This window comes from Ipomoea triloba, chromosome 6, assembly GCF_003576645.1.
Source record: "Ipomoea triloba cultivar NCNSP0323 chromosome 6, ASM357664v1".
NCBI classification, from domain to species: domain Eukaryota; kingdom Viridiplantae; phylum Streptophyta; class Magnoliopsida; order Solanales; family Convolvulaceae; genus Ipomoea; species Ipomoea triloba.
In genome coordinates this window covers 24,705,667-24,719,651 of record NC_044921.1, presented here as the reverse complement: position 1 = coordinate 24,719,651, position 13,985 = coordinate 24,705,667, and the positions used below count along the sequence as shown (strand labels likewise).

The 13,985-nt window shown below is 36.4% G+C and overlaps 3 protein-coding genes across 3 annotated transcripts; all 3 read left to right on the top strand.

The window, feature by feature from the left end:
- The first annotated feature begins 1,292 nt into the window (after positions 1–1,292).
- On the top strand, positions 1,293–2,957 carry LOC116023118. The gene is made up of 3 exons (XM_031264092.1): positions 1,293–1,396; positions 1,836–2,258; positions 2,345–2,957. The coding sequence occupies exons 1-3, from the start codon at positions 1,352–1,354 to the stop codon at positions 2,567–2,569; spliced, it is 693 nt and encodes a 230-aa protein (XP_031119952.1). The 5' UTR covers positions 1,293–1,351; the 3' UTR covers positions 2,570–2,957.
- Positions 2,958–4,239: 1,282 nt separating this feature from the next.
- Positions 4,240–7,580, top strand: LOC116023116 (G-type lectin S-receptor-like serine/threonine-protein kinase At4g27290). Its single transcript, XM_031264090.1, has 6 exons — positions 4,240–5,730; positions 5,833–6,071; positions 6,210–6,420; positions 6,505–6,742; positions 6,843–6,993; positions 7,086–7,580. Exons 1-6 carry the CDS (start codon positions 4,422–4,424, stop codon positions 7,404–7,406), a joined length of 2,469 nt encoding a protein of 822 aa, XP_031119950.1. The 5' UTR covers positions 4,240–4,421; the 3' UTR covers positions 7,407–7,580.
- Positions 7,581–9,892: 2,312 nt separating this feature from the next.
- On the top strand, positions 9,893–13,015 carry LOC116022277 (G-type lectin S-receptor-like serine/threonine-protein kinase At4g27290). Its single transcript, XM_031262913.1, has 6 exons — positions 9,893–11,255; positions 11,348–11,604; positions 11,733–11,877; positions 11,964–12,201; positions 12,311–12,461; positions 12,547–13,015. The coding sequence occupies exons 1-6, from the start codon at positions 9,953–9,955 to the stop codon at positions 12,850–12,852; spliced, it is 2,400 nt and encodes a 799-aa protein (XP_031118773.1). The 5' UTR covers positions 9,893–9,952; the 3' UTR covers positions 12,853–13,015.
- The last annotated feature ends 970 nt before the right edge of the window (positions 13,016–13,985 follow it).

The window sequence follows — 13,985 nt, the reverse complement described above, 5'->3', positions numbered from 1 at the left end:
AAAGAGTTTTCTTCTTTATATCACAACATAATAGGCATCTATCTCTACATCATATACACATACATATGGTATATATATACATATATAGGAGTTTCACAAATAGATGCTTAACGGTTTAATTTAGTAGTCACTATATATAGTCATAGACCACCCAAACTTGAATAATACAATTTTAATAAGTGTTGCACGTGTATTCCTATGTTATGTATTTATTGATAAAACTAATAATAAGATGTACTCATAATTTGTAAAGCTAGAGTTGTTAGATTATATAGAGTTGGTAGTGGAACTTTTATGATTATGGTAAGTTAAGTGACCATTTTGGTAATTCATTCTTATATATTTAATAATTTTGGTAATTCACTCTTATATATTTAATTAATAATTTGGTAGCGGAACTTCTATAATTGTGAAAGTTTTGGCAAGCCTCCCACTAATTAAATGAAAGCAAATACTTGCAAGCTAGCTAGGAACTCAAGAAAATGACATTGAGCCTATACTTGTAATTTAACCAAAACTATGTACGACAGAATATAATAAAACATTTATGCTAAATTGGAAGATGGCAAGTCTACATCTTATATAATCTGTTATGGAGTTTGGCAAGGCTTAACACTACAAAGAAATTAAGAAATTTGGTATAGGTTAATGTCGGTTGTTATACGGTGAACTATGGTTCGAAAACGACAGTCATTAAATTTTAGCAAATTTTGTATTTTTGACGTGTTCAAAATAAAATGAAAATGAATAACTTGTCTTGCATATTATGTTTATATTATTAAATGGAACTGTAATTGAATTGAAATAATACTTTAATTGTGTTGAAATGAAATTGCAGTATGTATTAAATGAAATCAGTGCTAATAATACCCACTAAAACTAGATATACCGTCTTTAGTTACAATCATTATTGCATGGACCGTGGTCCACACATGTGTGCACCATAAATAAAATGTACATTTTTAATATACTAAAAGTATATTATTTTTGTACATAAAGTACAATATTTTAGAATATATTATTTAAGTATGCTCAATACTATCGATGCATAAAAAATCATAACTAAATTACCAATTGAATTTAATTTTTCGAAAAACATAAATGAAAGGGAATTAAAAAATTGTTCATATTTTTTAGAGGGGGAAAAAAAATTAGAGCCCAAAAAGATTGAAAGAATGGCGCAAACAAAAACTTCCGAGCCCACCCACAAGATTGTGGGCTCAGTTGTTGGGCTTCCAGAAGTTGTTGGGCTTCCAGAAGTTACTCATAGGCACCAATTGACAAATATACCCTCTCATGCAAACTAACTGAAGCAGCGCGGCCAAGTAAACGGACGGCGAAAGAGGACGGCATGGCTTCGTCGGCGGCGTTAATAACGGTGCATCCATCTCCTCCGGTAACTTTCTCTTTGCCCGTATTCTCCGGCTTTTCCTAATTTACTTACCCTGTGGAAACTTTCTTCTTTTCAATTTCTATTTCCTTCCACTTTTTCTTCATGGTTGGAGAATAGCGAACAAGCAAAATGAAGTAGGTTACTGTCGTCAAAGAAGTAGAAAAAGGAACAAAACTTTGGAAATTTTAATGATTATTATTTATTTAGGGATTACTCTTGATAATGTGTTTGATAATTACGGTAATTTTATGTTTCTGGCTTGAATTTTGATTGCATTTGGATGCTTGGCTTAATTTACGTTTGGTGGAGATCCGGCTATGGTTCCCTCCACTAACAAAAGAAGTTTCGATGTTATGGAGAAAATTGAGCTATGATTTAATGAAAAGATTTGAAAGCCTTAACTAAATTCTCTACATAATGCTGCTTTCTGCCATTTTTGCAGATGGCATTGTTTAAAAGTGGCTTCCATCATTTACATGGTCCTGTATTGATACATATGAGAAAGAACTCAGTTCCTCCAATATGTTCTGTAAAATTACCAACAATAGGACAATTTGACGAACCTTCTAAGTTTAAGATGCAGTTATGTTATGCTAAGCAGAAATTGTGGGATTTATTTCCTGATTCATTGAAAAAGTTTCAATGGGAGAAAGCTGAGAGTGTTGCAGTGCAGCAGCTGTTGGTTTTTGGGAAGGAGGTATTGAAGTGGTTACTAACTGCATTATTCATTGGTGGTTCTGTATTTGACACCATATACTCTATCTCCACAAACAAAGAGCTACTGGTACCATGTGGTCTATTTGCTGGATGTATAATGGCTGACTTCTTGAAGGAGGTGTCGCAAGAACTGTTATCCAACTCTAAGGTAGTTGTATGCTCCTCCACACTCCCTTAAGTGTTGCCTTGAATTGTTTTCTTCAGACTTATATTTTACTTTGATCTGCTTGTCAGGAAGAAGGCTTGACTCTACAGCTTCTGGGAATAGGTTCCTTCTTTGCCCTTCTGAAGATTATATCTATATTCTTTACACCAGGAGTAAAGGTATTTCTGTTGCATTTGGTAAATGGTGGGCTGATGCAAATTCTTTGGAATTTAAGAATTTTAACAAGAAAAGAGCAAGGCATTAAAGAGAATTCATTGCTGGAAGAAGCTTCTGTTCAAGGACAGGAAAATTAGGCACCTGATGTGATCTTTGTTAACGATGATTTTGGACAATGCGGGTTAGCTTTTTTGCAAAATGAGAAGTGATAGAATATTGGAGAGCAAGATTTGAGCACATGGTTAAGTATGCTGTTATGGTATTGCCATTTCTGGCATAAAAAAAAAGTGCTTCAGGGAGTTTTGTGTTCCCTGAAACATTCCTGAGAGGGATGGGATGTTTCTGATAATTGTATATTTTGTTGTATGCTTTCATGCAAAACAATATTGCTATCACCATCTTCTGGCCACGAGTAATGAAATGGGATTACAAGTGATATGTTTTGCAGGCTGTATCTTGAATCTTTGATTTTCATTTTGATTGATGTGTGAATGTATGAATGAGAAATGTTTTTATATTGCCTAAGTTTATTGCTACTTTGTCATACCATTGCGGTTTTCTAGTCTTTGTTGAAGGTTCTCTCGTTGTATTGGTGCTTTCAGATTCATTAAGCCCTTGAAACTACTGCTGCTTTGAATGTTGATTCCAGTTATCTAAATTCTGAGTTAAGATTGATTGATGATTAGGTTTGCCTTAATGTGGTTCTTATTCTACAAACTTTTGTCATAAATAAATTTCATTTAAAGTTCCCAAAATATTCAAAGTTCTAATTATCAACCTTAAGATGATGCCTCGCAGTTCATGTGCAGAATTTTATTTACAGGTGCATTCTTTTCTCCAAATCATGGAGGTTACACAAGAATTGTTTGGATCAGAGTGATTCACAAGGCAGGGAGGTCAATCAAAGGAAATGAAAAGAGCAAAATGGTATTCTTTCTGGACTAACCTCAGGCAATTGTTTACAGCTTTTGCTTATTAAGATTTAGATATCAATAAAGTTGTGCACGGGTAGGAAGTTGCGTTGTTAGTAGCTTTTGATCAAAGATGATTAGGCAGTAAGATAATAATGAGCTCCGCTGATGAAGGTAACTCTGTTTTCTAATAGACACTTTTGAAAAATGAGGTCCTGCAATATTGGACATTAATGTGCTTGTCTATGCTACCAGATTGTGTAGCTTTCTTTTCAGATTGTTCTAATTTCTCAAAATTACAAAGTGGGCAACACCACCATTGACCTGCTTCAACATGACTGCAATCTCATTTGTAGTTTTACTGGGTTAAAGTTAGGTGAAAGCTTTCAAGCTTCTGTCAAGCTCCAATTGTATCATTGACGGACACTCCAAAGTGGTCATAATCTATTGCGTAATTGATCAACAAGAAAGTTAATTGATTTTTTTGACAAGGCTGCACTGTGACAGTCTTGAGGTTAGTATAAGTTTTTACCAAGCATGCTGTTGAGTTCAAGGAGTCAAAGCTGCAAAACAACAATTTTCAAACGACAGAAATACTTTCTAATAGCCAACTTGGGCAGACCATCAACGGACAGTAATAACCAACATTCAAGTTCAATGGTTTGTCACTTTTCTTGAATAACCTAATGATCTGTAATTTATCACCTAATATTGTGAGTCATAAAAGATGCTTATTAGTGTGCTTAATTGCTTCTAACAGTGAGATTTATTTTGTATGAATTAAACATCCCTTTATTTTTCTAGTCCAAGTTGGGGGGAAGAAAAGTGAGTTTTGGGTCTTCGCTTTGTTGGCCATTGGCATCTCCATTATCATGAATTTTGTTTCTCATAGGAGACCAGGGAAAGATGAGAAAAAAACAAGAGAGATACTATAGACTTTTAGTGGAAGACTAAGTCAAAAAGGTGCTGGTAGTAAAATTTATAATTATGAATATCTGGAAATTCTAAAACACTGCAGTACTGCATGATGGAAGAGATATATGATTGTTGTAGGAGGGGGAATTTGGGGTAGTTAGCCATGGGAGAATTTCCCCTGCTCTTTGTATTTTCCTTACTATTTTCTATACTACCTATTTCTCCAGCAAGAGATGGAATTGCACTTAATGATACCCTCCAAGAAGATGAAACCATCATTTCATCTGGAGGAATCTTTGAGATGGGGTATTTTAGCCCCAACAATTCCTTAAACCGCTATGTTGGCATATGGTACAAGAAAATTCCTGTGAAGACTGTGGTGTGGGTTGCCAACAGAGAAGTTCCGCTCAGTGCTAATGCATCGTCGGTTGTGCTGAGAATCATTAACCTAAGCCAACTTGCTCTTCTCAGTGATAACAATGACGTTATATGGTTTGCTAACATGTCATTGTCAAGATCTGTACAAAATCCAGTATTGCAGTTGTTGGACTCGGGGAACCTTGTGGTGCGAGATGGTGGTGATTTGAACCCAGAAAATTTCTTCTGGCAGAGTTTTGATCATCCAACAGATACGCTCTTGCCAGGCATGAAGGTGGGCTTTGTAACTGGCCATGAGGTATACCTTACAGCATGGAAGAGTGATGACAATCCTGCACCAGCTGAATATTCAGTTCATATAGATAATACTGGATATCCACAAGGTTTCGTTATGAATGGTATGGCAGTGACATATCGGAGTGGTCCATGGAATGGTGTGCGGTGGAGCGGAGTACCAATGATGGACAAAAATCCCATATACACATATGCTTTGGTTATTAACAAGCATGAGGTTTATACTAGTTATTCTCTCAATAATAACTCAATTATATCTATATTAGTTTTAACTAACACTGGTTTTATCGAGCGCTTGGTGTGGGTTGGTGGGATGAAAAATTGGATTACTTTTGGAAAATTTCCTACAGATTCTTGTGACATGTACAGAGCATGTGGTGCAAATGGCATTTGCAACATTTATAATTTTCCCATTTGTGGATGTTTGGATAAGTTTCTTCCCAGAAACCAAGAAGCATGGAACATTGCAGATTATTCTGGAGGATGTGTTCGGAGGAGGGGACTGCACTGCAACAACGGAACAGATATATTTGTGAAGTATCCTGGCATTAAATTGCCAGATACAAAGTACTCCTGGTATGATGAGACGATGACACTCCAAGAGTGCGAGCAAGTTTGCTTGAAGAACTGCTCTTGTACTGCTTATTCAAGATTGGATATTAGGAATGGGGGAAGTGGCTGTTTGCTCTGGTTCGGGGACTTGATTGACATTAGAAAGCTATCTGATAGAGGTCAAGACATATATATCAGACTGGCTTCTTCTGAGCTAGATAAGAATACAACTCATGGATTCTTGAATGGTAAATTGTCTTTTACATCTGAAATTATTCAAGTCAGCCTTGGTTTCTTTTATCATGGTGTTCACTACAGTATACACAATGTTTTCTTAATTTCTGATGCAGGCTCCAAAAGGAAACATGGTAATAAGTCGGAACTACTTGCAGCCAGTTTGTCATCAGTTATGGGATTAATTCTCGTAGGGCTGAGCTTGATGTTCTGTTTGTGGAGAAAGAAGACTGAAGTACTGCATGATCATGAATTTGAGCTACCAATTTTTGACTTTCCTACCATAGCTAGAGCTACCAACAACTTTTCAGCCGACAACAAGCTTGGACAGGGTGGTTTTGGACCTGTTTATAAGGTATAATGTTTGCACCAAAGTCCAACATATGAACTGTTTTTACTTTGTATGGCTCTGGTTCTTTTTTTTTTTTTTTTTTTTTTTTTTTTTTTTTTTTTTAAATTTCTCTTTCTAACATTCACAATAATCCATTTCTAGGGTGTCCTAGAAAATGGACAGGAAATTGCTGTGAAGAGGCTCTCCAAGGCATCTGTGCAAGGAATTGATGAGCTCAAGAATGAAGTTATCTTTATTGCAAAACTTCAACATCGAAATCTAGTGAGTCTTCTGGGATGCTGCATTCAACGGGAAGAACAGATGTTAATCTATGAGTACATGCCTAACAGAAGTCTGGATCTCTTCATATTTGGTATGACCTTATCAGCTATAACAAGTCCAGTTTTTTAACCAATTTATGAAATTCACAAAGTTAACTTATGAAATTCTCTGGCAGACCATGAAAAAAAGAAGCTACTTGATTGGCCAAAGCGGTTCAACATAATCAATGGAATTGCCCGGGGTCTAATGTATCTTCATCAAGATTCCAGGCTTAGAATTATTCATAGGGATCTCAAAGCTAGCAACGTTTTGCTAGACATAGACATGAACCCAAAGATATCAGATTTTGGATTGGCTAGGAGTGTTGGAGGAGACGAGACTGGAGCAGACACAAGCCGAGTTGTTGGAACACAGTATGGATCAATGTTAATGTACATTATCTGCCTATTTATCATTTCCTATGAATGAACTTACACGTTCTCTCTTTTCTTTGTTTGGTAATGGTACGAACAGTGGCTATATGTCTCCAGAATATGCAGTACTTGGAATTTTTTCAATTAAATCAGATGTGTTTAGCTTCGGTGTCTCATTGCTAGAGATTGTCAGCGGCATGAGAAATAAAGGATTTTCTTTAAAAGATCAATACCACACCCTTCTTGGGCATGTAAGTGCTATATATACCCTTTCCTGACGCCACAATATAATGTTTAATCCCATATAGCTGAAGATCTCTAATCCAGTTTTGAACTTCAACAGGCATGGAAACTTCATGGCGATGGTAGATCAGCTGAACTAGTGGACGAGCATATAGTCGCTGAACCAGATGATTTGTCTCAAGTTCTAAGGTCAATCCATGTCGGCTTGCTGTGCGTGCAGCAATATCCCGACGACAGGCCTACCATGTCTGAGGTAGTTCAGATGTTAACTCATGATGCTGTGCTGCCTGAACCTAAAGAACCCGGTTTCTTCACAGGAAGACCGCTATCTGCTAGTACTCAAGCTTCATCAAGCTCAAGCACACAACCCGCTGCATGTTCGATAAACGAAGTTTCCCTCAGTTTGGTCGATCCTAGGTAGTCTGATCTGTGCTCCATGCTGATTATGAATTTTACTTGTTAAGTTGTGTTCTCACAGAATGTCATGCTTTAGTTTCATCCACGCCATCTTCTCTGTATCAAAGTGAACATTGAAAGATTATATTCCAGGTTATTAAAATTGTTTGTTAATCCCTTTCCAAAGGAAAAAAAAAATTGTTTGTTAATTTATTAGACATGGCAATTTGTGTAAATGACCTTTTTTTTTAATAGTTGACTTGGATATGATAGAGACATGATGAGGCAACATTGGTCAAGTAAGTTAGATTGTTGGCTTGGTAATTACAAAATTCAAGTTAGACTCATGTTAGGAGTGATGTCCAATTAGTCTTTTGGGTTTGAACCAATGATTTTTATTTATTTATTTTTTTTTTTTGAGAAAAACCAATGATTTTTTTTGAAAAGTGGTTTGAACCAATGATAATTGAGCTTTTTTTGTTTTTGTTTTTGTTTTTGTTTTTTTTTTTTTCGAATTTAAAATTTATGATCATAACCTTAAACTCTCGAGTTGTCGGCTCAAGTAAAACTTTTGACATTTCCAAATTAGCATTATAAACTTTCAATTTTAATAAACTAGTTCATTTACACTAATAAATATAAATTTATACATCAATCCATTAATATAAATCTCTATTTATAAATTCCAATTAAAAATAATTAATATATTTACAATATAATACAAAAATTATAATAAGTTCATTATTCATTTTCATTAAAAATACATTGAAAATAACGGATCTGTCAATAACCAAACAAGGCCAATTGACATCTCTATTAGCTTAACATAGTTTACTTTATTGTGGTTCTTTACTGGCTATGGTCATGAGTTTACCAAATATACTAACTACAGATTTCTCTCGTTAACAAAACTGTACTAATGAGTACAAGAATATAATTTTTAAATAGGTTGATACAATTGGGTCCACGCATGTTAATGTACTTTTTTAAAACAAAAATTTGAAAAAAAATAAAAAATCTACAATTGGAAAGATACTCCGTAATATTTAATTCATAACATATTATAATATTTATAAAATGATAAAATAACATTAAAAAAAACCCCATAACTAACGTGCTGATCTTAATGGGGATCCGTTAAGGACTTTGAACATGGTAAAGGGCTAAAGGCTAAACAGTAAACGCTAATTAAGTCACTAACCATTGTTTTTCAAGTGGGGACTTTGTGCATAGGTCGGAGACGAAGATTGTTACGGAAATACGTAGTATATACGACCACGCTGTCCACGCCTGTAGATAAAGACTTAACAACCTCCATTTGTCCTCTTCTTCTACATATTAATCAAGTATACTATATATGCAGCTATCTTACAAATTATATTATTGTTGAAAGGCCAACCATATTTAATATAGCATTCATATTTGTCTCATCTCTCCCCCTCTCCAAGAGAAATATGCATGCATGCAATAAATTGATTGTTAGATTGTACATTGAGATTGACTCTGATACTAAATTAAAATATGTGTTTCACATCAACTAAAAGATTAAACTGATAGTTAATTGGATTATATATTTATGTGTTTATATATATTATATGCTCGATCAATAGCTAGACAACTTGTTTAAACTGTCAAATTGTAAGTTTGATAACCCTAAAGTTTCGAGTTGTACTCTATTAATCTTCTTAGTTTGAACGGATCAATTATGGTAAACTAAATTGGAGTTTCCTCAGCGGAAGTGAATTATTCAAACAAATTTTCGTGGAAAATTCTGATCTGATCTGAGCATATGGCAGTTGGCACTAGCCAGTACAGTGTTCCTGAAAACGAATTCTTGATTTCCTCGAAGAGAAGAGGTTACATCCAAGTTAGAAGAAGATAGCTGTGAGCGTTTAAGGATTGACTACTGGTGAAGTGGTATTCAAATTCACCTTTGTCGGCCATTCACATTTCCTTTGTCAAAAAAGGTGAGAGCGAGTAGAAAAAGTAAAGAACACGTAGAAGTTTTTTTTTTTTTTTTTTTTAATACTATTGACTCTATTACAATGTAATATCTGTTCATACATACTTTTTCAATTTACTAAAGCACAAAGAGTCAATACTCCACATTGAGATTCAAATTGAGATTTCTTATTTAGGAAGTCACCGTCCACAGCTATGTGGCTTGACCACAAGACTTTTGACAGTAGGAGGTTGCTGATTGAATCATCATCGTGGGCAAAGACCAGGACATTAAAGGGTTTTTTAATGCAACAGGGGCTTTAATTTAATTTGTGTCAAATGAAAATGAAAGCGAAATCATAAATTACACAACCAATTAATTAAGATCCTGTTTGTTTTGTTTGGACTGTACAACTGGGAAATTAAAAGATAAACTAAACAGCTAGATAGCAGAAAAGATACTGGAAATTTTTAATTCGTTAGTGCAAGACCAACCCGTCTTAATGAGTCAATTCAAACCGGTAATAATACTAAAATATTAGTGAATATAGTGGCTATAATCATCATAATCAGTAACATATAATCTTATCATTATTGTTCTTGTATGGGAATTGGCGTGGTTAGTTATCCATGGCGGATTTTCATTTTCATTTTCATCACCTTTACCTTTTTCTCTTCTCCTTAATTATCTTCTCCATACTAAAGATTTCTCCGGCGAGAGATACTATTTCTCTCGATGATCCTCTCCCAGAAAATGAAACCATCATTTCCTCGGGAGGAACTTTTGAGATGGGAATCTTCAGTCCTTCTTTCACTTTCTCCTACGTCGGAATATGGTACAAGAATATTCCGGCTAGACCTGTAGTCTGGGTGGCCAACAGAAAAGTTCCGCTCAGTAAAAACGTGACGTCTCTGGTGTTAAAGATCGTTAACTCATCCCACCTTGCCCTCCTTAGTAACGCCAACGATGTTATCTTGTCCGTTAACACGTCGTTATCTTTTTCGTCTCCGGTGATGCAATTACTGGATTCCGGGAACCTTGTGGTGCGAGACGCCGGAGATGAAAACCCGGAAAATTTTTTATGGCAGAGCTTTGATTATCCGACGGATACTTATTTACCGGGGATGAAAATGGGGATAAACTTTGAAACTGGGCATGAAGTTTATCTTTCGGCGTGGAAAAGTGCTGAGGATCCATCACCGTCTGATTATACATCAAATCTTCTCGTCACCGGATATCCACAGGGAATTATCCGGCAAGGAAAAGCGTTAATTTGCCGGAGCGGGCCGTGGAACGGGGTGAGGTGGAGCGGGATTCCCAGCCCGGACATAAATCCCATTTACAATTACGTTTTAGTCATCAACAAGACCGAGATTTACACCAATTATTCTCTGGTGAATAAATCTGTGATTTCAGTGTTATATATGAACTACACTGGTGTTGTTCATCGCCTGATGTGGGTGGAGGGGATGAGAGATTGGATAACAATTGGGAAATTGCCCACAGATGATTGTGACAGATATGGGAACTGTGGGGGAAATGGGCTCTGCAATATAGGCAATTTTCCAGTTTGTGGTTGCTTGGATCACTTCTTGCCCAGAAACCAGGCAGATTGGGGGATGGCAAAGTTTGCTGGAGGGTGTGGCCGGAAGAAGAGCTTGGAGTGCCACACTGGAAAAGATGCAGGTGGGTTTCTCAAGTATTCGGGGATTAAAGTGCCAGATACCCAGAATTCTTGGTACAACGAGACGATGACGCTCCAAGAATGCCAGCAAGAATGCTTGAGAAACTGTAATTGTACCGCGTTTTCGAGTTTGGATGTCAGGAATGGAGGGAGTGGGTGTCTGATATGGTTTGGGGACTTGGTTGACATTAGACAGATGGCTGGAAGAGGGCAAGACATATTCATCAGACTTGCAGCTTCTGAACTAGGTAAGAATAATTCATGTCTTTTGCACCTGAAATAATTAAATCAGGTTTCTTTAATTTATATCAAGGTGAATGCTCACTACAGTTTTCTTTAGTTTCTGGTTCAGGGTTCAGAAGGGAGCACAGAAAAATTCTGGAAATAGTTGCAGTCACTTTGTCATCAGTTATTGGATTGTTTCTGATATCAGGGCTAAGCTTGATGTTGTATGTGCGGAGAAAGAAGAAGACTAAATTTCTGCGCGATGAAGATTTCGAGCTGCCTGTTTTTCACTTGCGTACGATAGCTCGAGCTACCAACACCTTTTCAGCCGACAACAAGCTTGGAGAGGGCGGTTTTGGACCTGTTTACAAGGTAATAATACACCCACCGAATATGAACAATTGTTACTTTGGAATTTCATTTTACTATGTTCTTTCTGTGTTCTCTGTTTTGCATCTATGCATCAAAAGGTAAGATTTTTCTTTTAAATAATGGTGCAGGGTGTACTGGAAAATGGGCAGGAAATTGCTGTGAAGAGGCTTTCCAAGGCATCTGTGCAAGGAATTCANTGCTGCATTCAAGGGGAAGAACAGATGTTAATCTATGAATACATGCCTAACAGAAGCTTGGACCTCTTCATATTTGGTATGGCCTACTCAGAAAAGCCAGTTTTTGAAAGATTGTTTCTATTGATTCTATGTTATGAGATTGTGTTGTGGAACTCTTGGCAGATCCCACAAAAAGGAAGCTACTCGACTGGCCTAAACGGTTCAACATAATCAATGGAATCGCTCGAGGCCTGATGTATCTTCATCAAGATTCAAGACTCAGAATTATCCATAGGGATCTCAAAGCTAGCAATGTTTTGCTAGACGTTGAAATGAACCCGAAGATATCAGACTTTGGATTGGCCAGGAGCGTGGCAGGGAATGAGACGGGAGCAGACACAAGTCGAGTTGTTGGAACACAGTAAGCTAGGAACAAGGATATATATCAAATTCATATTTCTTATGAGTTAAGAATCAAGTTTTATGTTCTCTCATCTTCTTCCTTTGTTTGGTGGGGATGCCATGAACAGTGGCTATATGTCTCCCGAATATGCAGTGCTCGGGATTTTCTCAATTAAATCAGACGTGTTCAGCTTCGGTGTCTCCGTGCTCGAGATTGTCAGTGGTAAGAGAAACAAAGGATTTTCCCTGGATGATCAATACCACACCCTCCTTGGGCATGTAAGTATTATGCTCTGATCTGAGCCTATTCATCTATTTCCTGATATGCACAAAGATTCCTAATCCAGTTTATGAACTTCAACAGGCCTGGAAACTTTACAGAGAAGGCAGATCAGATGAACTAGTAGATGATGATCTATTAGTTGAATCAGGTGATCTCTCTGAAGTTCTGAGATCAATCCATGTCGGTTTGCTGTGCGTGCAGCAATATCCCGATGACAGACCAATCATGTCTTCTGTAGTTCAGATGTTAAGCAATGACGCGGCATTGCCTGAACCGAAAGAGCCCGGTTTCTTCACAGGAAAATGGCTTACCAGTGAATGTTCATCAAGCACACAAGCTGCAAGTTCCTTAAATGAAGTTTCCATCAGCTTGTTTGATCCTAGGTAGTTGGCTGTTTGAATTTCCTATGCTAAGTTCTGCACAAACACAAATGGAAATTATGTAAATATATATAGTTTTGCGGTTTCTGATGTTCACTCCATACATGTTTTTGACTTCTGCTTGTCCAACTTACACTATTAATACGTGAAATTACTTTGGAATATGGTAATGTCTTGGTTGCTAAATTTCATCCGTTCTTCTCTCGCCCACATTGTTTTATATGCTCTTAATAATGCTACTTTTTAGACCGATCTCAAATAGCGTTTTTCTACTATAAATGGTCCTCGTATTTATGAGCTTGAAAGGTGAATTGCAACTATCTACAATAGGATTATTTTATTGCAGATTATCATATAAGGTATATAAATCCTAGAATGACTCATATTGAGAGTCCTTAATCTAGTAACTTTTTTTGGTTGATCCATTTAGTCAGCCTAGTATACCATCCATCAATAACCGTTCCAAACAGAGTTACCGTTGCCATTCATGGTCTTTTTTTATATCAGAAGGGAGGGGGGGTGGGGGGTGGGTGGGGAACCCCTGGTAGGTGTCATTCATGGTCTTGACAATACTACAATATTCTATAATTTAACTTTGTTTAATGTTTTATATGTTCCTATCTTTAAATTCGATCAATTTATTATATGTGCACAAATTGGCTAAGAATTCAAATTGCACCTACCATTATTTTTTTTCCATATTATCATGTGTTTTAGGACCTTTCAACAAAGACAGAGATTGGTTGGAGCAGGGCTATGAACTAATGGATTATACTACCTAACAACTACAACACCCTCACATGCATTACTCACCACTACAACAATCAAATACATGGCACTCTAGACATGGCCATCCTTCTCATACTATTTTTTAAAAATTAATTTCAGAATTAGGTTGTTTTGATTTTCAAGACGCTTGTGATATTTGTCACATGTCTAAACATACTTATTTATCATTCCAATTAGTCGTACTAATACTACTGTATGCTTTGATTTAATTAGACATTCCTACCCACCCTATAAAACTCCATTTGACAATCAAGTATCGCTCTACATCATCAACGATCCTGTCTTTAATGAATAAACTAAACATGTTGAAATTGATTGTCACTTTGTTCATAAAAAATCAATTTTGGCCAA